General features: G+C 41.7%; 1 protein-coding gene across 4 annotated transcripts in view; it reads right to left on the bottom strand.

Moving 5' to 3' along the window:
* Nucleotides 1-26,574, bottom strand: part of FER (FER tyrosine kinase) — a 446,225-nt gene that overhangs the window by 386,343 nt on the left and 33,308 nt on the right. For all 4 annotated transcript variants that reach the window (XR_013346171.1, XM_077817292.1, XM_077817291.1 and 1 more), the window contains 3 exons: nt 26,124-26,252; nt 6,940-7,204; nt 927-1,100 (listed from right to left, as the gene is read on the bottom strand). Coding sequence is in view for 3 of the 4 variants with exons in the window: in XM_077817292.1 (XP_077673418.1) it covers nt 927-1,100; nt 6,940-7,146 (381 nt within the window). In the remaining variant the exon portion in view is untranslated. The remainder of the gene's footprint in view (nt 1-926; nt 1,101-6,939; nt 7,205-26,123; nt 26,253-26,574) is intronic.

Here is a 26,574-nt window from a genome sequence, read left to right as displayed (position 1 = left end):
CTTTTTTCCCTTCCCCTTGTCCCTTCACTCACTCATTCTCTCTTGCTCCATATTTTGTACTTTTTCTTCCCAACTTATTCCATCAATCTTTCCCACCACCCCAGAATATTTGATACACCCAAAAGCACATCCATTCATAGGCCCACACATAGGACTTGGAAGTTTTAACAGGCACCCAATAGTTTGACTTTTCAGCCTATTAACCCCAGAATAATGAGGACAACACCCATGTGACATGTCAATCTCCCACCAGCTTCTGGGAAAGCAGAGGTTGCTGGGATTCCTAATAGGAAGCTGTCCCCTTAAATTTCAGTAGTAATATTGTACCCAATGAAGTTAATCCAAGGGATGATTATTGCTCATTGAAAACTTGTTGCCATACTTGTTTGGGGGCTCCATTATTCATATCAGCCTCAGGATCCTAGGTATCAGATACATTTGAAGTCCACCTCAAAACCCACTATGGCTGCTGAAAGGGAGAATTTTTTTTAAACACAAGCTTAGATACCTCAGAAACTTACAGCACTCATCAAGAAAAGCTTTTACTTGCCTTAGATTAGTGGATTTTTCAAGCCCTGACCCCAGGAATGCCTAGAGGAGACAGGAGAAGGGATTCACACAGTCACGCTCTACTGGAAGGAGAAAATTTCCAGAGCGGTTAGCCTAACTGAACTCACTTGCAGGACAGTTTCCCACCTCTGTATTTTCAGCTAATAACTTGCAGAAAACATGGAGGAACTGGGTTAAACAAGAGGAAAATGCAATCCAATTATAATAAATTTGTATTTATTTGTACTGCAAGATGAAGAGGAATGGTGGCATCTGCAGTATTCATGTGAATATTTATATGAAATAATTCTATATACTACTTTAGAAAGCTTTAGTAATTTAGTAAATTTTTTTAAAAATCATGTTTAATAGGGTACCTTGAACATCTCTGCCTCAATTTGCTGATGAACACCTATGTAACTCTTCTTTACTTGTTGCTTGTCTTTGATCATCATTGTAAGTCTATGTAGTGGCCCAGAGTTAAGATCTTCTGCATGTGTCTTCATTATCCTGCTAAGTTGCTCTGTCTGCTGTACCATAAGCAGCCAAGACTGGAAGAAGGAAAAGGGAGAAAAGAACTTATCTGCTATTGCACTATCAAAAGAAACTGTTGGAAAAGTACATCGTCATTTAAAGGGGTTTTAGAAAGAATATTTTTGAACATTTGCCTGAATGCACACTTTAAATATAGTAACCATGTCTTTAACCCACCCACGAAAGGGAGTTAGAGATGTATTAATGATGTATCATAGTCACATTTCAGCATCACGCCAAAGTCTGGGTCTGTCATGAAAACCATTAACCCTCACTTGAGTGATCACCCAAATTCCTTTACTTTGACAGACATGCTCCCAATGCCCTTTCTTCTTCCCTTTCCTGTATGTGTTTCCCTGGCAGATTTTTCCTTTTATTTAAATCCATCTCAATTACATTACTAATTCTCTTGGCCATAGCCGTGGTAATTTTTAGTAGAGTAAATGATGTTACACGCAGGGCCAGAACCTCAGCTGGAGAAAACTGGCATTGCTCCATTAACTTCACTGGAGCTACACTAATGTACATAAGCTGTTGACATGAGCCTCAAACTAGCATTTAACTTGAATAAAAGTATTTGATAGCCCATGGAACCTCGTCCAGTTCTGCTAAAGAGAATAGAATGGGGTTCACTGGGCATTCAACTTCACGATAGTAGAATTTTTGTACTTCAGCACTGCTATGAATTACCATGTCCCAGTTGAAATTACAGAATTTAGATGGATACAATATATAGTTATCAGTGTCAGAATACAGCCAGGACACTCAGATCAATGCCTTGGTCTAATAAAATGTGGAGGTTTTTTATGTTTTTTCCATTACCACAATTGACTGTGTTCTCCCTTTTTACATCTCATCTGAAAAAAGACACTTCCATCTGTGCATGCCCCCTTAACACCAGACTAGACTGAGTTTAACAGAAACCTAAATGGAAGACCCCAAACCTATTAAATTATCCATAGCATTTCTTACAGTACTTAAGTGTTCTCTGGAATTCGCTCATCAAGGTACTGAAATAGTCCTATTACATTGTACTTAAACAATGGGATCTAAAAGCTGAAAAATAAAATTAAGGAACTGACTACTTACAATCATATAGGAAAAGTTATTTTTTCTTATCCAAGAGAGAAAAGAATATACTATTCTCAACTTTGTTGTCTAAAAAACTGTTGTATGGCATTGCTAGCACAGAATAGCTACTGCATTTCACCCCCTCAGAAATGCCAGCATTTTAGGTATAGCAATCACTCCAGCACTAAACATGCACAGTATTTTATACCGTAATATTTGGGATTCTATGGTATAAAAAAAATACACTTATTTGGCGGGAAATATTGAGTTCTAGTGTGAAGTATACTGTGTAAAAAACAAGATAAAAATATTAGACTCCCATGGTGTTTAAACTGAAAATCACTCTCTTAGTTAGACAAAATTAGAGCAAATAAGAAACAGAAATGACAAATATTGTAATAAATAGTAACTGACGTTTACAATAACTGAAGTAAAAGAAATGTTCAAAATACACTGACAAAGTGGCTGAATGGAAAAAAGGATGGGGACACTATAATGAAAAGAGAATTCTTTCGGGAGGGAAATCATATTGTTTATAGACTATATGGCCAGAAGTGAACGTTTTAATAGTTTTATCTGATGTCCTGTATAACACAGGCCATAGGACTTGCCTGAACCAACTCCAATATTCATTTAAAAACTTCCTGTGATGGGAAATCCACCACAACCCTCGGTAATTAACCTCACTATTAAAAATTTGTGCCCTATTTCTAATCTAAACTTGTCTAACTTCACCTTCCAACCACTGAATCTTGTTATACCTTTGTCTGCTAGATTGAAGAGCCCTCAAGTATCAAACTTCTGTTTCCCAAGTAAGTTGTTACAGATTATAATCAAGCCACACCTTAACTCTTTCTTTGTTAAACTAAACAGATAGAGCTCCTTGAGTCTTCAACTATAAAAAACAAACAGTTACCTACCTTTCATAAACGTTGTTCAAGATGTGCTGCTCGTGCCCATTCCATGTTAGGTCTGGGCATGCCCACATGCATGGCTGCTGGACATTTTTCCCCTAGTGGTACCCGTAGAAAGTGACCATCACAGGTGGTAAGAAGGAACAGAGGGCTCAGGGCCAGCAGCACTCCATATACCAGCACATTAGCACACAACTCCAGAGGGCACCAGAGCCAGCCCTATGGATACCACTAAGGGAAAAATCTCCAACAGCCGTGCACGTGGGTGTGCACAGATCTAACATGGAATCGACAGGAGCAAGCACTCAAAGATGATAACATGTTTTCTAATTCTTTAATCATTCTCCTGACTCTTCTCTGAACCCCTGATAATATAATCTCCTTACTCCTACTCAGGATTCTCCTGTTTATACAACCAAAGATCACATTAGCCCTTTGGCCTCACTGTTGCACAGGTAGTTCATGTTCAGCTGATAATCCACCTTAACCCCCTCATCAGAGTCACTGCTTCCCAAGACAAAATCTCCCCTCTTCCAAATATGGCCTCCATTTTTTGTTCCTAGATGTATTGACTTTCATACTAAACTGCATATTATTTGCCTGCACCCAGTTTATTAAGCAATCCAGATCACTGTGAATCAGTGACCTGACCGCTTCATTATTCACCACTTCCTCAATGTTTATATCCTCTGCAACTTTATCAGTAACAGTTTTATATTTTCTTCCAGGTCATTGATAAAAATCTTTAGTATAGGACCAACAACCAATCCCTGTGAAATCCCACTAGAAACACCTGCGCAGTGGTGAATCCCATTAACACTTACATTGAGACATACGAATTAGCCAGTTTTTATACATTTGTGTGTGCCATGTTGAATTTGCATTGTTCTAGTTCCTTAATCAAAATGTCCCATGCAGTCCCAAGTCAAATATCTTACAAAAACTTATTATATTAACACTTCCTTTATCACCCAAACTTGTAATCTCAACAAAATAGGCAATCAAGCTAATTTGATAGGATCCATTTTCCACAAACCTGTGTTGATTGGCTTTACCTATATTACTCTCCCTTAATTCTTTATTGATCAAATCCTATATGAGCCATTCCATTATTTTGCCCAGGATCAAGGTCAAGCTAACAGGCCTATAACTACCCAGGTTGTCCCATTTACCCTTTTAAAATATTGGCATAACATTTGATTTGTTCCAGTTTTCTGGAACTTCCCTAGACTTAATATTAATATTAACCAGTCCTGAGAGCTTCTTGGCCAGCTCTTTAAAACTCTCAGATGCAAGTTATCCAGACATGCTGATTTTAAAAAAAAAAAAAGTCTTGCTTTTGTAGCTGCTGTTCAATGGACAGGGAGTTGTGTAACCACACCCCTCTATAATCTTGGCTCTCTGCACACGGATGTCTAATTGTAGCAGCTGCATCAACCCCCTCAGTTTCTGTTGGAACGGAAAGTATTTCATATGTAGCAGTATCATATGATAGCAGTCCGGCTTTTTGCCGAACAGAGCAGAAATATTTATTGTACACTTCTGCCTTTTCTGTATTATTGACAAGTCTATCATTTCCATCTAGTAATGGACCAATATCATTTTTAGAATTTCTTTTGTTCCTAACGTACTTGGAAAAACGCCTTCTTTCTGTCCTTAACTCTGATGGCCAAAGATTTTTCTCCTTCCCTTTTTGCTTCCCTTATCAATTTGCTACAATTTCTAGCTTCCTATTTACATTGAAGACACTGTGTAAACACCATTAATTTTTCCAACAGCAGAGAACTGGAAGCACAAATTGGGCTAATTCAGCTGCTAAATCATAGTACTGGGCTAATTTTGCTGCTCACAGCAGGAGGAGGTGTCCCACCCGATGGCAACCAGCCATCCAAGAATCTTTAGAACCTTTATAAATATTAAGGTTTGTAAAGAATGAGACATGACAACCCTATTACTGTTTTATTATTAATAAGCATATAGTATTTTGTTTTCTTGCTCATAAGTAAGGCTCCGTGTTTGTCACGGAGGTCACGGATTCCATGACTTTTTGTTACCTCCTGACTTCTGCAGAGGCTGGTGTCCCTCGCCCAGGGGCCACCTGAGCAGCTCGGGCAGTGCCTGGGACAGTCTCGGTCCCCCATTTCCCAGGAGCAGGAGTTTGGGTGAGAGGGGACACTCAGAGCTGGGGTGCAAGATGGTACTTATCTGGGCGCTCCCCCCCTTCCCCGGGAGGATGACAGGAACCCCCCTCCCTCAGCTCCTAGATCCACATGCTGCCTCCACCCGCAGGCACTGCCCCCGCAGCTCCCATTGGCCACAGTTCCCAGCCAATGGGAGCTGCAGAACCGGGGCTCGGGGCATAGCAGAGGCATGTGGAGCTAGGAGCTGGCGTTGCTGCTTTCCAAGAGTCTGGTAGGGAGCCTGCCCCAATCCCACCAACCTCCTCACCCCAGCACTTGCAGTGCCCCCCCGGGCCATGTCTCCCCGCTCCCCAGCACCCGCGGCAGCCCTGGGCCATCCCCCACAGCACCTGCAGGGCCCCCTGGGCCGCCCTCCCAAGCCGCCTCCCCCTCCGCCAAGTTTTAGTCATGGGTTTATAGTAAAAGTCATGGACAGGTCACAGGCCATGAATTTTTGTTTACTGCCTCTGACCTGGTCCATGACTTTTATTAAAAACACCAGTGACTAAAACATAGCCTTACTCATAAGTTAAGGTGTCATGAACTTTTTTTTTTTTTTTTTTTTTTTTTGGAGGGGGTGGGTCAGTTGTTTCCATTAGTGCCTCGAAAGAGGGGAGGTTTACCCACTCTTTTTCTATCATGTGTGATTCAAGAATAGATAAAGGATAAGAAGCCTCTTGGTCACTTGTTCCAGTCCAATTCAGATTAAAAGTGATTTGGTGCCCACTGTGAAATAAGTGAGTTGCTCCAGTCCAGCATTTTCAGCAGCGAGGCCAAGAACTGAAGAAGCCATTAAGACAGAGAATAGACCTCTCACTACCAAAGCAGTCGTAAGTCAGGCCTAAGGCTTATTAACAGGTGAAATGGGGACGCTTGCTTTGCCACTGCCGTTGCTGTACCTGTTTTGTATCTATTCAGTACATAAGGTATTGTTTTTTAACCTTTCATAAAAGTTTTTTTTTCATTTTAAACTGTATACAAAATACTATATTTAACAATATTACAATTATGAGAAGAAGTCTGAGAAACTTTGGCCTTAATTAATGCTTTGTTTTTACAACTACACACCACGGTGTGAATAATGGTCAGAATGTCAGCCTTAGCTCTGAATTTCCTGGCTTTTTTCTATTTTTATCACAACCTGTACATTGTAAAAACAATAGTTTCTGTTTAACTCTTTAAAAAAAAAATCTTACTACAACACACTATAATCACAAAACCCCTAAACATAAGAATAGGTGGGTTAGCCCAGGGACTACAATACCAGAGCTCAAAATTAGGGATTCTAGCTTGGTCCACCTTTTTCAGGCCAAAAGGAGAATTTGCATGATACACATTCCGCCCAGGAACTGCCGCACCTCACTTCAAACTCTTTACTAAAACTAACTCTCAAGAAGCTGCATTAGTGGAGTCCAGTGGGCACATGGTTCACGTAGAATTATAGCTGGTCCTAACCCAGAAGGAAAATTGGCAAGGTGGGAGAATAAAGTAGATGAAACACAAGGCTCAGAGTGGCTTAAGCGATCCACCCACAAAGGGACAAAAATACCACAGGACAATGACACACTTTTCAAGTTCATCTTTTAAGTTTACTTTATAACTAAGAAAAAAGGAGTTAACAGCCGACTACCTTTTCTATATAATTAAAACAATGACTCCCCAATTTCAGCTTCTAAATAATGTTCTCTTACCTTGGATACATTGCTAATATAATCCAGTTGGGAAGTACTCTCTTTATCAACTTGATTACAAAGATTCTGTAACGTGGATGCATATTCTTTGTCACTTTTTACTCGCATGGCCATAAATTTCTTCACAGTTTCCAGTAGTCGTAACTCCCAATCTTGCAATTTTAACAAAGCATCATGAGAATACTTCAGGTCACTTCCAAACCCCATCTTTATAAGGCACTATATGCGCTATGGGCAACAATAGAGGTTCTTCTAGTCACCACATCTGCAGACAGAAAATTAATGAGAAATATATTGAAAGAGGAACCTGTAAAATGTAATGATCACAAAATTATGACACATATTGAAATTTAAAGCAAGAAGCAACTATTTTAATTTAACCACTCATCTCTGAACTAATATAGTCAGTCAACCACAATTTTCAACAGCAAGACTCAGCTCTGTCTTGCACATTAACCACTTAGAAAACTGCTAGCAGAGGGGAAAGGCGGTCCTGGGGTTAAAGCACTAACCTAGGACTTGGGAGATCCAGATTCAATTCGCTATTCCATCACGGACTTCCTGTATGAATTTGAGCAAACTGCTCAGTCTCTCTTATGCAGTCTTCTCCATCTGCATAAAGTACTACCGTAACAGTACTTCCCTATCTCATAGGACTGTTTGTGAAGATAAATATACTAAAAATTGTGAAGTTCTTCGATAATATGGCAAGAGGTCCAAGTACACAAGATATATTAAATTCCCAAACTAAATAGATTGATTTGATTAAATAGTTGAGACAAAGATCAATGGAAACAGACATATTACAAGACAAAAATCCCAGATTATCCTGCCTGACTCCTAATAACCACAGAGCCTCCTTTCTTCACAGTACAGTGCTCCTGATAATCCACAAAATTCCTAATAATTAGTCAATTGTCAGGTGTTAACACTTTGCGAATCAGTTTCCAGAAGGCTAACAGCCATATATAAACCCCCAAACACAATGTAAAAAGACTAATAAGGTTTCAAAATCAAGTGCTCAAAAGTTCAGAAATGCCACCAGTGCAACCTTAATTCAGCCCCTTTGTGAATATACATTATGATACAGTCTTAGATTCAGGGGCAGCAGAGCCTTCCGAAAAGTGGGGGGTCCAGGGCCTGGCCCCATAAGGCCCTACCCCTCCTCTTTCCAACAGGGTCCTGCCTCACCCCTTCCCCCTGAGGCCCCTCCTCTTCCCTGTAAGGCCATGCCCCTACCCCACACCTTCCCCCAATTCCCCTCCTCCTCCCCCCAAGGCCTGCCCCCACACCCCTTCTTTCTCCAGAGGCTATGCCCCCAGCCAAGCCAGAGCAAGGCCATGGAGCCCACCGCCCACCCAAGCAGGTGGGAGGGACCCAGGCTCCCCACTGTTGTCCGTGCGGCTCTTACTCCGGCCAGGGGGCGGGGCTTTGGAGCTGCAGCCTGGCCATGGTAAGAGGCATGTGGGAAGCTACGGCACAGATCCTCCACCTGCCCTGGACAGGGACACAGGCCGGGGGCTGCTCTTGGGCCCCCCCAGCACTGCCGGCAGGTGGAGCGTCCACACAGCTTCCACAACTGCCCAGGATCCCTGGCCTGGCTCCACCACCTTCCTCAGGGAAGATGGGAAGAGGCTAGATTCGCCATGGCAAAGAGTTGGAGGGCCACAGCTCCCTGCACCCCCCGAACCACCAACGTTCTGACACCACTGATTTGATTATATGATCACATACTATATTTTTTCTCCACAGGATTCCTTGCTCATTCAGAAGGGATGGTGCTCACCGGATGGGTAAGAACTCAATATTTCTTTTATCCTAATCAATTTACTGCACGCCATCCAAACTATGCACAGAATAAAGAATTAGTCAAGGTGGATAAAAATCAATGATTTTTTTAAAAAATGGATTTTTTCTTTATTTAAATTGGATTTTTTTGATAAAATGCTTTTTGAGGAAAAAACCTATCTAAAGATAGCTTTAATTAAGATACATTATAGCTCAAAGATATCTCACTGTTGAATAGGGATTATACATTTTAGTTCTATAATATGAGACAATATTCATGTAACATTTAATAAAAGTTTTGGAAATGAGTTCCAGTAGTTCATGAATTAGGGACCCAATCTTATGGAGTTCCAGGGGCTTCTGTATAGATTATTTAGCTTAATCTTTCTATCTACCCAATGGGACTCAGTGCTCAATCTAGAAGATACCATCAGAGATGCTTAGTTTTGCAGTTCTCAAACTGTGGATTTGTGGCTCCAGAGATAACATGTTTGTTAACAGCAAAAATGTTTTTAAATAGTATAATATAATATATAGAGATCAGAAATAACAGACCTCAACCGTATTGTCCCTCTGCAAATTTGTGTACACAGAGCCAATCCCTTACCTCTCTCTATAAGTGCAAAGTTTCAAAAAGTTCAATGAATAGAAGATTGTTTGTGCCGGAATAGATCTGGACAAGGAGAAGAAGTCTGGAGATAAGTGTGAGAAGGGAGGGACAGGCAGTAGAAACAAAAGTGAAACTTTTTGAGCAGCATATTCCAGAAATCTTGAGGTCTTTCTGAGTGTACCCTTCATTGATTTGAGATATACCAAACCATTCTCTCACTAGAAGGGAAAACCTATAATGGCAGCAGGCCATAAGAGATTCCCAATTTTGGAATATTTTAATGAAGTTCCTCTACCTGTGGGTAAGACAGGCATGCGTGCAAAATGCAAACAGTGCAACAAAGAAATGCAAAGCCTGGTTTCCTGAATGAAACAACATCAAGAGAAGTGTTTCTTCTCAGGAGGAAGCTGCGTTGAAGATGATGAAAGGAACAAGTCTGAACATGCAGGATCTTCAGGTTGGTAAATTTTTTTATTTCATACTTCTTTCTTAAGGACTGCTGGTCTTCCTACTGGACTATTCTTGAATTCTCATATTTGAGAAAAAATATATAGTTTTTACTCTATAGTACTATCATTTTAGATGCAGTTGTGACAAAAAAATAAATAGCTGTAATAGGCACATCTTCCTTTTACAATTTCACCTTTAAAGTAGTACTGAGTGTCAGTGAATGCAATAAGTAATAATGAACAGTATGCTAATAAAAATTAAATAACTGCATTGACTTATTTTGTTTAGGAGAATCCATCCTCAACATACAGGATTCTGAAGACTATCCACCTTCAAGATCACCATAATTTTCTATAGTTTCAGAGTTATCTGCCAATGATAGTGTTTCAGTCACATCATGTATGGCATGCAGCCACAGTATATCACCTGTAGCAAAAAGAAAAAAAAAAATCTCCATCATCCAGAAACAAGCATAGATAAGTTTGTGATACGAACAAGCAGATTACAAAAAGAGGTAATTGATGAAAAAATTGTCCGGTTTGTTTATGCAACAAACTCTCCTTTCCGTATGATTGAGAACTTACACTTCATTAACATGGTTTAGTCATTAAGATCAGGATACAGTCCACCCAAAAGAGCAGACGTTGCAAGCAAATGGCTGGATAAAGTGTATGAAAGAGAAATTGAGCAGTGTGCAAAAGGTCTAGAGGGTGAAATTGTTAACCTGAGTCTTGATAGGTGGAGCAATGTCCACACAATCCTTTTGTATGTGCTTGTGTGACAACAGAAGAAGGGAGTATCTTCCTTACAGAAACAATTGATACATCAGGAAATGCACACACAAGAGAACACTTATAAGTAGCAGCAGTAAAAGCTATAACAAACTGTGGAAAAAAAAATTCAAATCCCTGGTACTCAGCTTGGTCACTGACAATGATACAAATGTATCCAAGATAAGAAGAAATTTAGAAGAGAGTTAAGAGTCCCAAGCTCACAACATACGGTTGCAGTGTTCATTTGATACACCTCCTAGCCAAAGACTTCAGTGATCCAGAAATAAAAGCTAATGTTGTGAAATTGCAAAATATTTCCATAACAACCACTTTGCAGCAGCTGCTCTGAAAAAAATGGGAAGGAACCAAGCTAACTCTCCCACAAGACATGCGATGGAACTCAGTAGTGGACTGTTTTGAGCATATATCAAGAACTGGCCTAATCTGAGGACAGTTTGTGAACAGAATCATGAAAAATCAGATGGCACTGTCACAGCCAAAGTTCTCAACATTGGGCTTAAGAGAAATGTTGACCACATGCTGAGTACCCTGAAGCCTATTTCTGTAGCCATGAACAAAATGCAGGGGGAAAATAGGTGTTTTATTGTTGACACTGTTGAAATTTGAAAGGAACTGAATGAGATCTTAAAAAGAGAAATATGCAATGACAGAGTTAAATTACAAGCATTAAAAAAAACCAATGGGACAAGCACTATCTCCAACTCATTTTCTTGCAAATATTCTCAATACCTGGTACCAGGGTGAAACCTTAAATGCTGAAGAAGAGGAGGTGGCTATGACATGGACATCCAGCAATCATCCCCTCCATAATGCCAACTACAATAAACTTCAGAGCTAAGGGTGAATGATTGAAGAAATATATGTTTGTTGATGATGTTTTAAAGAAATTCACACAAGTGAACTGGTGGAAGTCACTTAAGCACTTGGATTCAGAGACTGTTGAAGTGATAATCTCACTTTTATCAGCCGTAGCTTCTTCTGCCGGTGTAGAAAGAATATTTTCTTCCTTTGGACTGATTCATTCCAAATTGAGAAATCGTTTGGGACCTGAAAAAATAGGAAAGCTTGTTTTTCTTTTCCAGATTATGAACAAACAGGAAAATGAAGGTGAAGATGACTGAGTTAGCTGCAGAAGCCAATATTTTAAATTTCTCATATTGACCTGGCTGACATAGTCAATTTAATTTTTGTGGGGTTTTGTTTTGTTTTTTTAATATTTTATTTAACTATTTTAATTAAAAACAATTTTAACACAAACAAACCTTATTTAAAAAACTTGAATGTTTAAATTCAAAAAATCATATGCTTGTTTTGTTACAATATTATATGTTTGCTGTTGAAGAAAAAAATCCAGAATACATAACATTGTTGTTTTAGTTAAATAAAACAATTTAAATGTCTGTCTGGTGATGTTCTCCTCCTAATACAGCATGGCAAGAAAATCCTCCAAATATTAATGATTAAACTGTCGAATTGGAGATAGTTGAAGCAGATATGTATGAAGTCATTGGAGGGTGAACTATCTTTGGAAAACGAAATAACCAAACAATCATTCATTTTCTGATACAGCTGTAAAACTAATCTGAGAAGTTTTCAAAATAGATCACTTTAAAAATGTATACTGTGTACCTTCTAAAAATGAAATCTACATCTATCTCTGAGTTGTGAAGAATATTAAGGTTCTATTAAGGTTATAACCACCAACAAGAATGTACTTTTATGTAGAAATCCATGATTAAATCGAGTCTTCCTGACTAGTGATTTAAATCAATTTGATTTAAATCAAATCCACCCTGGGACTTGGATCTCCGAAACCCTCCTGGCCGAAGCATGTTGCTAGCGGCTTGAAGGGTGGGCCTGTCAGCTTTGCTACGATGAGGTTTAGGTCCCAAGGAGGGTTCGGTTCCTTTATCTGAGGGAACATCCTCTCCAGGCCTTTGAGAAAACCAATTACAATTTCATACGAAAAGACCAATCTATTGTCAGTCTTAGGGCAGATGGTTGAAATGGCCACCAGGTGGACCTTAACTGAAGAAAAGGGCCAGATCTTGTTTTTTCAAAAGCAGAGGGTTCTACAAAATAAATTGCAATGAGGACTGTGTAGGTGGTACTCCGAGTTGGGAAGACCAGGTAGAGAATCATTTCCCTCTACCAGGTAAATTGCCTTGGTGTAGGCTTTTCTACTGCTTAATAGGATTCTACGAACCTGCTCCGAGCAAGCTTGCTCTTCAGGATTCAGCCATGAAGCTTCCAGCCCGACAAATGAAAAGAACTGAAGTTCGGGTGGAGCAGCTGACCATGGTCCTGGGTGATCAGATCAGGGTGCAGTGGGAGACTGATTGGGGGCTCCACTGGAAAGCTTCAGAGGGTGGTGAACCAGTGCTGTCTGGGCGACGCCAGGGTTATAAGGAATGATCTTCCTGCTTGATCTTTGACAGAACCTTGTGAATTAATAGAATTGGGGAAAGGCAATAATAGAGGTGAGTTATCCAGGCCAACGGGTAAGGCATCCATTAGAGACCCCAGTCTGTGGCCCTGCAGGGAGCAAAACTGATGGTATTTCCTGTTGTTCTGGGTAGCAAACTGGTCTATAAGGGGAGTCCCCCACTTCTGGAAGATGATGTCCCTTGCCATGTCCAGTCGAAGGGACCATTTGTGGTGAGTGGAAAAGGACCTGCTGAGGCAATCCACAAGTTGGTTCTGTGTACCTGGCACATAAGATGCCTCTAGATAGATGAAGTGTGTAATGCAGAACTCCCACAGTCAGACTGCCTCCCGGCACAGGGGGAAGAATGTGCTTCTCCCTGCCTGTTGATGTAGTACATGGCGATTATATTGTCCATGAGAACTGAGACTGCCTTGTCTGTAATGTGGATTAAAAATGCCTTGGCAGGCCAGGCAGACTGCCCTGAGTTCTCAGATATTGATATGGATTGAGAGCTCAGCTTGAGACAACAGGTCACCCACGCAGATTATGCCTTGATTCAACCACCAAGTCAGTGAGTTGAGGGGAAAATAAGTATCATGTCCAGATGATGTTGCGAGGGTGAATATACAGTGGCCAACCAGGCCTGGGAAGATCTGAGATGTACTCTCGCAGTTGTACTACATATGTGCATAATACCATGTGACCCAGAAGGCTCATGCATATTCGGACTGTCGTGGTCAGATGTGCCTGAGGGGAGCTTATCAGAGTCAAGATTGAGCGAAAACGATCCTCCAGAAGAAGGGTCTTTGCCTGTACCGGAATCCAAAACCACCCCTATGAACTATATCCTTTGTACAGGGCTCTGGGTAGACTTCTGGTTGTTTATTAATAGGCCCAACACCTGGAAGGTCAACTGGATGAAATGGATGTCAGATTCCACATGAGTTCTGGACCGGCCCTTGATTAACCAGTCGTCGAGATATGGGAAAATGTGAACTACCTTTCTCCTGAGGAAGGCCGCTACTACTGCCAGACATTTGGTGAAGACCTATGGGGCGGCTGACAGCCCGAATGGCAGAACTTCCAATTGCTAATGAGTCTGGTTCACGACAACTCTTAGGAACCTTCTGTGCTTTGGAAAATCTGTATGTGGAAGTATGCTTCTTTTAGGTCGAGGGCAGCACACCGATCCCCCGGATCTGGCAAAGGAATGATGAAAACCAAGAAGACCATGCACAACTTTAATCTCTTTAGATCTCGTTGATTCACTATCCAGAGCTCCAGCCCACCCATCAAGTAGGCTTTCCTCCCAACAAGTCCTGCTTCTTGGGGTCCTTCGCCTTGGGTGTGAGCCCTGCTTGACTCTCACAGTCCTTCTCACTGGTGGTTGCCACCCTTAGAAGACTGCGTGAAAGAGGATGTGAGAATAGAAATTCGTACCATTTAGCTGGCATGAAGTATTTTCGCTCCGTCCATTTAGCTGTAGGCAGGAGGGAACCAGACGTCCGCAAGAGCACCTTAACTGGGTCCACGATCACCTTGTTAAGAGAGAGAGCCACTCGAGGGACCCGCCGCTGACAAGATGACTAATAGGCCGTGAATCACCTCTTTGACCACCTAGCCTTGGATACCCAAGTTCGAGGCCATGCACTTTAATAAGTCCTGGTGAGCCTTGTGGTCATTTTAGGATGGTGCTACACTGGTAGCCGCCAGTGCCTCATCTGGAGAAGAGGAGGAGGAGAAAGCTAAAGCCGGTTGCGAGGCCTCTGCCCCTTCATTCTATCTCCACTGAGACCTGTGAAACCTGCCCTTGAGGTTCAGCAGCAGGCTCGGCACCGGAGCCTGGGTCTGGCATCTCACAGCACAGTACCAGAGGCACTCCACTTTTCGAGTCCATCAAGTATGAATGCCTCGAGATGGTGCCCTGGCCCAGGGGAAACCCCCATGGGTTCCAGAAAGGCCATTGCATGGTTGCTGGTCCCCATGGTCCCATAGACAGAGTGCTCAGCAGCACCATAGCACCAGATGTCCCAGCAGAATAGGAAGAGAAGTAGCTTGTGCGTTCACAGCAGCGTGGAGAGTGGGACTCCAACGAGGAAAACGAACTGCAGCAAGGAGACCATGGCAGTGCCAACCCTCTCAGTGCTGGTGACTGGTGCCGAGGAAAAACCCAAGGCCAGGCTATCAAAGGGGGTTTTCCCCTAGAGTGTGATCACAGTGTCACACAAAACCTGGGAGAGGGTTCTCTGATGCTCATTGAAACCAGCGCTATCGAGTCCTGGATCTCTGAGGCAGCGTGAGCAGGTTTCTAGCAGCCACAAATGCCTCTGCAGTGGACAGTATCACGAATTGCCCAGTACGCTGCCTGCCTGAACTGACCTGACAGACACCACTAAGGGAAAAAATTTCAGCAACAGTGCTCGGGGCATGCACACATCTACACTGGAATGGACATGTGCAAGTACTTGAACAATATCCTTCCTGGAATTCCGGGCCTCATTCACAACACAAATAAAAGTTAAGAACTGCCAGAGTTAAGGAGGAGTGCTTGACTTTGCAACCTTAGCATAATACTTTTACCATAGCTTTTGAGGATTTTATTTCCCAAGCTTTTTAAAAAGCAAACTCAAAAAACAAAAATTTCACTGTGAGGAACCACACTGACCCCAACTTGAGTCATCAGCCGCATTGGGCTCTTTAGAACAATAGAACAGTCCTCTGCTGCTTGAGCTGAGTAACAGGTAACAGTAGAAGGTTGTTCTCCTTTATGTAGACCTGCCACTAGAGAGAGGGATGGGACACACACTTTGCCATTGGGTTTTCAGAGGTTTCAAGCCTCTCTCCAGTTCTTGCACATCTCTCTCTGCTGCTGCTAACCTCCTCGGCTCTGTCCCATCTCCCACCTGCTTCTATCCTCCCTCTCTGGTTCCTCCCCCTGCTCCGATCCTTCTCGCCTGTGCTTTTCCTTACCACCCCTCCTGCTACCCCCTCAAGCCTCCCCATTTCCCCCGCCCCCCCCCCATTACAATCTTGGACAGTTCCTGGCCTTGTCATCTCCCACTCACCCACATACTCCTATCAAGTCCCCCAACCCCTGGCTCCTATCCTCTCCATTTCCCTGGATCCTGCCCTTCTTCCACCCCCCTGCTCCTATCTTTCTGCTCCCTCTACTCTTGCCCCTGCCCCCCCAACTTCTATTCCTTCCCCCCTGAACTCTTGCCTGTCGCCCCATCCTGTCTTACATCTCTTCCCCAGTTGTTCACTTCTCTACGTTCTAACCAAGCAGCTTCCTCCTTCTCCTCCATGAGCACAAGAAAGACAGTCTCCCTGCTCTTCCTTCATACGCTCAGCACCAGGGTGGTCCACAGAAGCCAGGAGGTGCAATTTCAAGACAAGTCCAGCTCAGCCTCTACAACCCTGGGCTGAAGCAGGCATAGTCATTGCACATGTGCAATTCGGTCAGCACACAGGAACTACTGGGGAGGGAGAAATTGATCATGCTCAGTATAGACGAAATCCTCAGAGAATTTAGTCACCAAAACCCTAGCAAAACTCTGCTGAGCACATGTGGACTAACATTTGTCAAAGGCTTATAATTCGGCCAAATCTCGGCAAATTATCACAGGGACAGCAAAAGGCACTTTCCTGAGATCAGAGCGACCTCCCAGCCAAATTTTATGTCAAAGCATAGAGAAGCTAGTGTTTCACAGTGAAACAGTTCTAACAATTGTTTTAACGTAGGCAAAACAACGTATTTCTCCATAACTACATTCTCAGTAACAGCTGAACTGTTTTAGCTAAAAGTTTCCACACACAAACAAATCATCAGCCTGAGGGAGACACACACCATGGAAAATTTCAGCCCAAATCGTTAAAGTCTGGAAAAAATTATGAGCAACTGAAAACAGCGACTTAAAATGGAACATGTCAGAAAACCATTAACTACAAACATTGGTACCTCCATGGCCTATAATTACTAATCATATTACCCTTATATCACATATAAAGACAGACACCTGCAACAGGGTAACAGACTGACAATTTCCATGTTCTCAAGGTGAAAGACTTAAATGGAAGCTATGGGGATTTGGAATTTGACATTCCTGTCAGTCGTCACCAAAAGGCACAACAAACCATTTTTAAAATTTATATTCATTTCTTCTATGAAGCTGTCATGTCAGGTATGAGCCCTCCAGTTTGGAGAAGTTAAGGACATAAGTCACCAGGTCTATTTGGCAAATTTTAGCTAAGAACATTGTTGATGGTGAGGGACTATGCCACAGGCAGCAACACTAATGACATGTCCATCTAATGGTAGAGTCTTTAAAATAATATTCATAATTAGGCTTGGCAGACCTCCATTTTTATTTTTAAGCACGTTTCTAAACTTATTGGCAAATTTTCACAGTTTTAGTAAAGTATTGGAGGGGTCAAACAATTATTTAATGATATTTACCACAGATTCAAAAAGTTAAGGCTTTATAACTGTTAAAAACACAAATTCTCAACATCACATCAAAAACATCCTTAAATCTAATAATTTATTAAGGAGGACTTCTCCTACTTTGCCGATCTATAAATTTTGATTATTAATGGAAACAGTTTTTAATTAGTTGGTGCATGTATGGTGAAATTAATGTTTTTTGACATTTAATGATAAAAATTTAATCCTTCCAAGCCTATTCATAATCTTCATTTTCATATTTTTACACAGAAAGGTTGAGAAGTATGAAACCTCTAACCTTTTAAAAACCCAGGAGTTTTATTAACATGTATGAAAGGGAATGAAAACCTTTAGCCATCTAGTTATTAGGAAGACTGATGGCTCCATTTTTTATTCTGAGTACCCTTTAAACCTATATATATACTTATGCAGGCTAGGCTCTTAGCTGGAGTATCTTTTCTCTACCACAATCACAAAAGATGAGGCTGGATGTTGAAGTTCAGGTTGAAAGCTGTTCTATATTCTTTTTTGTATTTTTTTCTAGCAGAACTCCGCCTTTTTCCAAAAAAGTTCTTGCTGTCATGGTAGGTCAGCAGGCTTCTGCTGAGCCTCCTAATGGAGACCTAAAAGTTTGCAAATGAGTAGGCCAAAAGCCTGATAAGAGTAGGGTGGAGTAGGACAGAAGTCTCCTTGCTAAAGCATTACTAGTTTGAATTGTTCAAAAATACAGACCTCTGCACGATGGGGGCAGGGGTTGGGCACAAGCATATGAATTAAAATATACATACATACATACATATTTTGGACTCTGGTCTCTGTTTTAGATCATCCTGAGCCTTCCATTCCAGAAAAAGATGAAGAAATATCAATTACTTTTTCAGAAATCATCAAATTCCATTCTGAAAGCCTAACAGGGAAAACAGGTTCCAAAGTGGAAGATTCTTAATTCAGACAGCCCTGCCTCCAGACCCCTCCCAATTAAATTAAGGGGCTGTTAGGATCAGCTGAAGTGCTTAGTATTAACTGCTGAAGGATTGCAAGGGCCCAGATGCAGTCAGTCAATGAGGATACCCATGTCCTAAACCCATGTCCTAAACCTAACCTGTAGGACTTTACAGGTTAAAACCCATACATTTTATTGCACAGGAAAACAAACTGGAGCAAGTGCAGATCATGGAGCAGTAGTATGATGTGAGAAGAGCTGTCAAACAAATGAATCGCCACATTCTGCAGAAGCTGAAGTTCCTGGATGGTGGTAAGGCGTAGCCCCAAATAAAGAGCATTATAGTAACACAGCGTTCAAAGAGACAATACCAGAGGTAGTTATATACAAAACTTTTTTTTTTTCAAGTTTGGTATTCCCCTGCTCAGGGTGCCACAAATGATTACATCATTTCTAATGCTTCATTCAATGCCCCTGAACTTTGTTTAATAAAAACTCACTAACATCAATGACTTGAGAAACATACAGAATACCAGAGTTTGTGAAACAGAGAATAAGCAAAATAACTATTTCCTTCAAAATAAACAAAAACAAAATAAGGATATCAGTAGTTAACATTACATTTGTAAAAATAAATAAATTATAGAACAATGTTTTGAGATATGTAAGAATACCTAAAGTATGCTGATGATCTGGTCATAGTGTCGCCTATGGAAACTTTCTAAAATATATGTGCCCTATTGATCAACCTTGTAAAGACAAACCTTGATTTCAGAAAGAGACCCAAAACAACCAAAACAGAGTAAAATGAAGACTGAACAAATACCTGAGGCTCGTAATAAACGCATAAAATAACATGACACTGGCTATAAAAGCACTTCAAGAAAAAGCATTGTGGTGGGCCTTTAACACCAAAAAGGAACCAATACCACTACTGTCACACAACCATGACAGTTCAAACCAATCCATTCTACTTTATGGGAGTGAAGTCTGAGATCCAACCTTAACTGACTCCCAACACACACACTTATGTGCACAGGAACCCCAGCAACAACACTGCAATAAAGGCAGAGCAGAATTCCCCTCCTAATAAACATAAAGAAAAGAATATTGGATTTCTGGTTTCATATCAACCAGGGCAGCAAACTCTACTCTACTCCAAAGCACTAGAGAATCAAAAATTAGATCAAAATGAAAGCCTGATCCACTCATATAGATCTCTGGTCCCAGGGCTCAACAACTCTAACTTCCTGACCACTGGAGCAAAGAATGCTACCCAAAAGCAAAAAATGCTCAAGTGCTAGACCAGCACCTAAAACACTAATATAAAAGTTATTGGGAAGAACAAATTTAAAAAAAAAAAAAAATACAGCAACAAGCTCGAGGAGAATCATCATGGTAGCAGAGTAGCACACAACAGTGAAATGTTGCAAAACTAAACGCATATTCCCACCAAATGCAGAACCAGCGACAAACTAGAGGTAGAAATTGAGAGGCACAAAGCACAGTGTAAATCCAGAAAGGAATGACTGTATGGCCAATGTAACAGAGGGAAGATTGAGACCGGAAGGCACTCTCTATTCCAAATTGTAGAATATGAAAAAATTCAACAAAAATTTGTCCTCAGGTTATCAGAAATCATAAAAGACTTTGCCTCAAAAAGTGATGACAAAAAACTGTCTGACCTTGGGAGAAAAAAGAGAAATGGCAAAGATGGCATTACGCTACGTACAATCCGATTAAGAATGGACAATAATGACAAATGGACATAGGAATATTCTCTTCCATTAATGTCTAACTTGGAAATTCGACCCCATCCAGTCACATTCAAATTTGGTCACGATTCAGGACCTCAAAGCCTAAATATTGCTATGTACTTATCCAGAGATGAGACCACCAGCCCTAAGAAAGCTCTAATGGATGCACACCATTTTATGGTTGTTATACATATTCTGGTAGTGCCCAAATGTGATTTAGAAGTTTCCAGACACAGAGAACTATAATCGTGGTGTGAAAGACAAACATGGGCCCTGGTTCAGATCCAGTATATCAATAGCTATCTAATATGATATTCTGTCTCTGAGTGGCCAATGCCAGATGCTATTAGAGAAAGGTGAAAGAAACCCACAGTAAGAAGATATGGGATAACCTGAGCCCATCCTCATAGATCTCATCCTAATCCTCTAATAGACATTGTCTTCAGACCTAAAGCAAGAGGTTTAATATCCCTTCCAAAGTTTGTCATCATTGCTATAACAACTCTGAGTATTCCCTATATCTATCTAGATATCAGATCCATTCATGAATTTTGATAAATTCTTAGCCCCAATTATTTACCATGGCAATGAGTTCCACACTTTAATCCCACATTGGGTGAAAAGTATATCCTATTCTCAGTTTTGAACTTCCCACCTTTTAATTGCACTGAATATCGCTGTGATATTCAAGGCCCTCCTGCTGAAGGCCTCAGGGTTCTGCCACACCCATCCCAGGAAAGGAGCAGTGCAGAGGTGGTTGTGAGGAAGCAACCAAAGGGGCTGCTGGAACGGTCGATCAGGGGCCAGGAGAACCCTATAAAAAGGAGCTACAGAACAGAGCAGCAGTTAGTTGCAGCCTGGAGCTGGAGAAGAAAGGAGTGCAGGCTTGGCTGCCTGGAAGAGCAGGAGGGCCACGGACAGATCAGTCTGCTGGCAGGGACCAGGGGAGTGAGAGGCTCATGCAGGGTGGATTTGATTTAAAACATGATTTAAATCACAAGCCAGGAAGACTCAATTTAATCATGGATTTCTACATGAAAGTGCACTCTTGTTGGTTGTTACAACTTTAATCCATATTCTTCACAACTCAGAGATAGAGGAGACCCAAACTGGATCTCATCTACGGCCTGCTGCCATTATAGGTTTTCCCTTCTAGTGAGAGAATAGTATGGTAGATCTCAAATCAATGAAGGGTACACACTCAGAAAGACCTCAAGACTTCTGGAATATGCTGCTCAAACAGTTTCACTTTTGTTTCTACTGCCTGTCCCTCCCTCTCACATTTATCTCCAGACTTCTTCTCCTTGTCCAGATCTATTCTGGCACAAACAAACAATCTTCTATTCATTCAACTTTTTGAAACTTTGCACTTTTAGAGAGAGGTAAGGGATTGACTCTGTGTACACACATTTGCAGAGGGACAACAGAGTCTCTTATTTCTCACCTCTATATACTATTTATGTATGTATTTGCTGTTAACAAAAATGTTGTCTCTGGAGACACAAACCCACAGCTTGAGAACAGCAAAACTAAACATCTCTGATGGTATCTTCTAGATTGAGCACTGAGTTCCATTAGGTAGACAGAAAGATTAACCTAAATAATCTATACAGAAGCCCCTGGAATTCCATAAGATTAGGTCCCTAATCCATGAACTATTGGAACTCATTTACAAAACTTTTCTTAAACATTACATGAATATATTGTCTCATACTATAAAATTAGAATTTATATTCCCTATTCCACGATGAGATATCTTTGAGCTATAATGTAGCTTAATTAAAACTATCTTTAGATGGGTTTTTTCCTCAAAAAGCATTTTACCAAAAAAATCCAATTTCAATAAAAAAATCCAGTTTTTTTTTAAATCATTGATTTTTATCCACCCTGGGCTCACGGCTGGCTGCTAGGAAGGAGCCAAGGACAGTCTGCTGGTGTGGAGCATTGAGGGAGCTCCTGGCTGTCTGCAGGAACTGAGCCTGGGGAGGACCACAGGAAGATAGCGTTTCCAAGGAGGAAGCTCTGGGAATGTGGCCCCATACCAGGGCTGAACTGGCTTAAAGACCATGCACATACCCAACAAGGATTGCTGACCCAATTACAGTCCCCTTGTTCTTAGGTTTGGGGTGGGAGAGGGAAAAAACAGAAAAGCCCAATCTACCTTCTCTATGCTATTCATTATTTATATACTTTTATCAATTCCCTTCTTATTCATCTCCTTTCTAAAATACACAATCCTGATCTTTTCAAGCTCTTTTCATACAAGAGTTTTTCCATGCCCTTGATCATGCTCATAGCTCTTTTCTAAACCCACTCCAGTTCTAAAATATCCTGAGATCAGACAGCCAGTATTGCATGAAATATTCAAGATCGGGCCACATCACTGATTTATATAATAGTATCAGTATTAATTATTCTCCAGTCCATTCCTTATGCATACTAAAATAGCTTGTTAGCTTTATGACTGCAGCTGTCCCTTGAGATGTCCATGACAACATCCCAGTATTTACAGCAACACCACATACAAATGATAGCACTTTAGGCTTCAAGTTCAAGGCTTTGGTACTGATCCTCACAACCATCCACAGGAGCTATACAATTTACTTGAGGCAAAATCTACTGACCACTATACTTACCTACATGCCTCCAGCTTCCATCCAGGATACATCACACGATCCATTGTATCTTAGGGCTTGGCTGTAGACAACCACATTTGCTCCAATCCCTCAGACAGAGACAAACACCTACAAGATCTGTATCAAGCATTCTTAAAACCACAATACCCACCTGGGAAATGAGGAAACAGACAGACAGAGCAAGACGGGTACCCGGAAGTCACCAACTACAGAACAGTTCCAACAAGGAAAATAACAGAACACCACTGGCCATCACGTACAGCCCCCAGCTAAAACCTCTTCAGCGCATCATCAACGATCTACAACCTATCCTGGAAAACGATCCCCCACTCTCACAGGCCTTGGGAAGCAAGCCAATCCTTGCTAACAGACAGCCCCCCAACCTGAAGCAAATACTCACCAGCAACTACACACCACACAACAGAAACACTAACCCAGGAACCAATCCCTGTAACAAACCTTGTTACCTTTTCTGTCCCCATATCTACTCTAGCGACACCATCATAGGACCCAACCACACCAGCCACACCATCAGAAGCTCATTCACCCGTACATCTACTAATGTGATATATGCCATCATGAGCCAGCAATGCCCCTCTGCCATATACATTGGCCAAACCAGACAGTCTCTACGTAAAAGGATAAATCGACACAAATCAAACATCAGGAATGCTACCATACAAAAGCCAGTAGGAGAATATTTCAATCTCCCTGGACACTCAATAGATTTAAAAATAGCCATTCTTCAACAAAAAAAACTTCAAAAACAGACTTCAAAGAGAAACGGCAGAGCTACAATTCATTTGCAAACTTAACACCATCAATTTGGGCTTGAATAGGAAGTAGGTGTGGCTGGCTCACTACAAAAGAAATTTTCCCTCTCTTGGTATTGACACCTCCTAATCAATTACTGGAGTGGACCACATCCACCCGGAATCAATTGGCCTTCAACACTGGTTCTCCACTTGTAAGGTAACTCCCGTATCTTCATGTGCCAATATATATTTATGCCTGTATCTGTAATTTTCACTCCACACATTTGAAGAAGTGGGTTTTTTACCCACAAAAGCTTATGCCGAAATAAATCTGTTAGTCTTTAAGGTGCCACCGGACTCCTTGTTGTTTTTCCACTAAAACAATGTAACTGATGATCGAAAACATGAAACTAGTAAGGGAGGGAGGGAGGGAGACTTTTCTCACTATCTGGCCCACAACTATGAACTTCACTCCCACAACACTTTAGAATGATCATGAAACTGCTGGAATGCAGGACACACTCCTTTAACTCTGCTTTTCCACAATAACCACATTCAAAACATTATCTGTATTATACAGAAAAAAATTCCAATTGTAAATAACAAACATTTGCCTAACTTTTGACTGTGCCCTTTTTTCCTTAGCTTTCCAATGTCACTTGTAATCTTAAAAGAGTAAGCTCCTCTGGGCAGGGACCATTTCACATTATATATCTGTGCAGCGCCTATCACAAAGGGACCACGATCCTGTTCAGGGCCCTCTAAGAGTTGCCAACTTTCTAGTCGCACAAAATCAAACACCCTAGCCCCACCCCTTCCCTGAGACCCTGACCCCCCGCTCACTACACTCCCCCTCCCTTAGTGGCTCACTGTCCCCCACCCTCACTCACTTTCACTGGGCGGGGGTAGGAGTGTGGGAGGGTTTTGGGTGCTGGCTTGGGGAATGAGGAGTTTGGAGTGTAGGAGGCAGTCCAGGCGGGGGGGGGTGGGGCTCAGGGATTAGGAGTGCGGGAGGGGGCTGCAGGTTGAGGCAGAGAGTTGGGGTGCAGGAAGGTGTACGGGCTCTGGGGTGGGACCAGAAATGAGGGGTTTGGAGTGTAGGAGGGGGTTCCAGTTGGGGGTGGAGTGGGGGGAGGGTTGTGGTAGGCTTACCTCAGGTTCCCAGTCAGCAGCACAGCAAGGTTAAGGTAGGCTCCCTGCCTGTCCTGGCTGCATGCACCCCAGAAGCAACCAGCAGATCCAGCTCCTAAGCAGTGAGGCCAGGAGGCTCCACACTCCGCTCTTGCCCGCAGGCACCACCCCACCCAGTTCCCATTGGCCGGGAGTATGGAGCCGGTGCTCAGGACAGGGACAGAGTGCAGAGCTCCGTGCCCCGCCCGCCTTGGAGCCGGACCTGCTGGCCGCTTCTGGGGCGCGGCGGTGCACCAGCCAGGACAGGTAGGGACTAGCCTGCCTTAGTGCCTCAGCACCACCAACCGGACTTTTAATGGCCCACTCAGTAGTGCTGACCGGAGCCAGCAGGGTCCCTTTTTGACCAGTTGTTCCAGTCAAAAACCGAACACCTGGTCAGCCTAGGCCCTCTAGGAGCCACTGTAATACAAACATTCTAAAAACAAAATAAAACAAGAAATTCCTTCCACTTGGGAGATGGACAAAAAAGAATCCCATATGTTTCTTTTTAGAAAAGTACTACATTATATCTACGACAATGGTACAAAGGGAAGGGTAAACCCCGTTAAAATCCCTCCTGGCCAGAGGAAAAATCCTCTTACCTGAAAAGGGTTAAGAAGCTAAGATAACATCGCTGGCACCTGACCAAAACGACCAATGAGGAGACAAGATACTTTCAAAAGCTGGGGGAGGGAAAAAAAGTCTGTCTGTGTGATGCTTTTGCTGGGGACAGAATAGGAATGGAGTCTTAGAATTTAGTAAGTAATCTAGCTAGATGTGTGTTAGATTATGATTTCTTTAAATGGCTGAGAAATTAAGCTGTGCTGAATAGAATGGATATTCCTGTCTGTGTGTCTTTTTGTAACTTAAGGTTTTGCCTAGTGGGATTCTCTATGGTTTGAATCTAATTACCCCGTAAGGTACTTACCATCTTGACTTTACAGAGGTGATTCTTTTTTACTTTTTCTTCTATTAAAATCCTTCTTTTCAGAAACTGAATGCTTTTTCATTGTTCTTAAGATCCAAGGGTTTGGGTCTGTGGTCACCTGTGCAAGCGGGGTGCAAGGGTTGGGAGGATTTTGGGGGGAAAGACGTTTCCAAACAAAGCTTTCCTAATAAATAAACCCAGATAAACGTTTGGTGGTGGCAGTGGAAGTCCAAGGGCAAAGGGTAAAATAAACAGTTTGTACCTTGGGGAATTTTTAACTTAAGCTGGTAAAAGTAAGCTTAGGTGTTTTTCATGCAGGTCCCCACATCTGTACCCTAGAGTTCAGAGTGGGGAAGGAACCTTAACAACCATAAACTGGAATGGTGGAAAATTATGAGATGACAAATTTTACGATGACAGAGTAAAGTGACCCGCTGACTTTCAGCTCAGGCTTACTAGCAGAAGGTAAAAGTTCACATACCTTTTTAAGTTTTGATGTTCTACGGAGATATCCTTAATCCTCTGATCCAGTGTTCAAATCTTCTAACTGTTCCTTTTTTCCACCTCTCCTTTTTTCTTTTTAAATTGTTCTTTAAATTCCCAAGGAACTCTGTGTAAAAACAGACATTTATTTTTTCATCTATTTTACTGCACTCTTTAGTCCTTTAGAATAATTTAAACTTCAACCAGATCCTTTACATTTTCAGATTGTTTCATGTCTTCAACTGATAAAGGGCTTGGAGGAAATAGAAGGAGCAAAGATTTTTGTAATGACCAGGACCCATATTCTGCCACCGGTTTCTATACAGAATTCCAAATGAAGAAAACAGTTTTGCTTTTATATTTATATATATAATGTCACAGAATGGTTAAAATAGCTAGACTGTCTGAATTTACTGGAAGTAGAGAAGCTTATTTACATTTTTGGGGGG

The sequence above is a fragment of the Eretmochelys imbricata genome, chromosome 5 (genome assembly GCF_965152235.1).
Source record: "Eretmochelys imbricata isolate rEreImb1 chromosome 5, rEreImb1.hap1, whole genome shotgun sequence".
NCBI classification, from domain to species: domain Eukaryota; kingdom Metazoa; phylum Chordata; order Testudines; family Cheloniidae; genus Eretmochelys; species Eretmochelys imbricata.
This window is presented reverse-complemented; position numbering and strand designations above follow the sequence as displayed.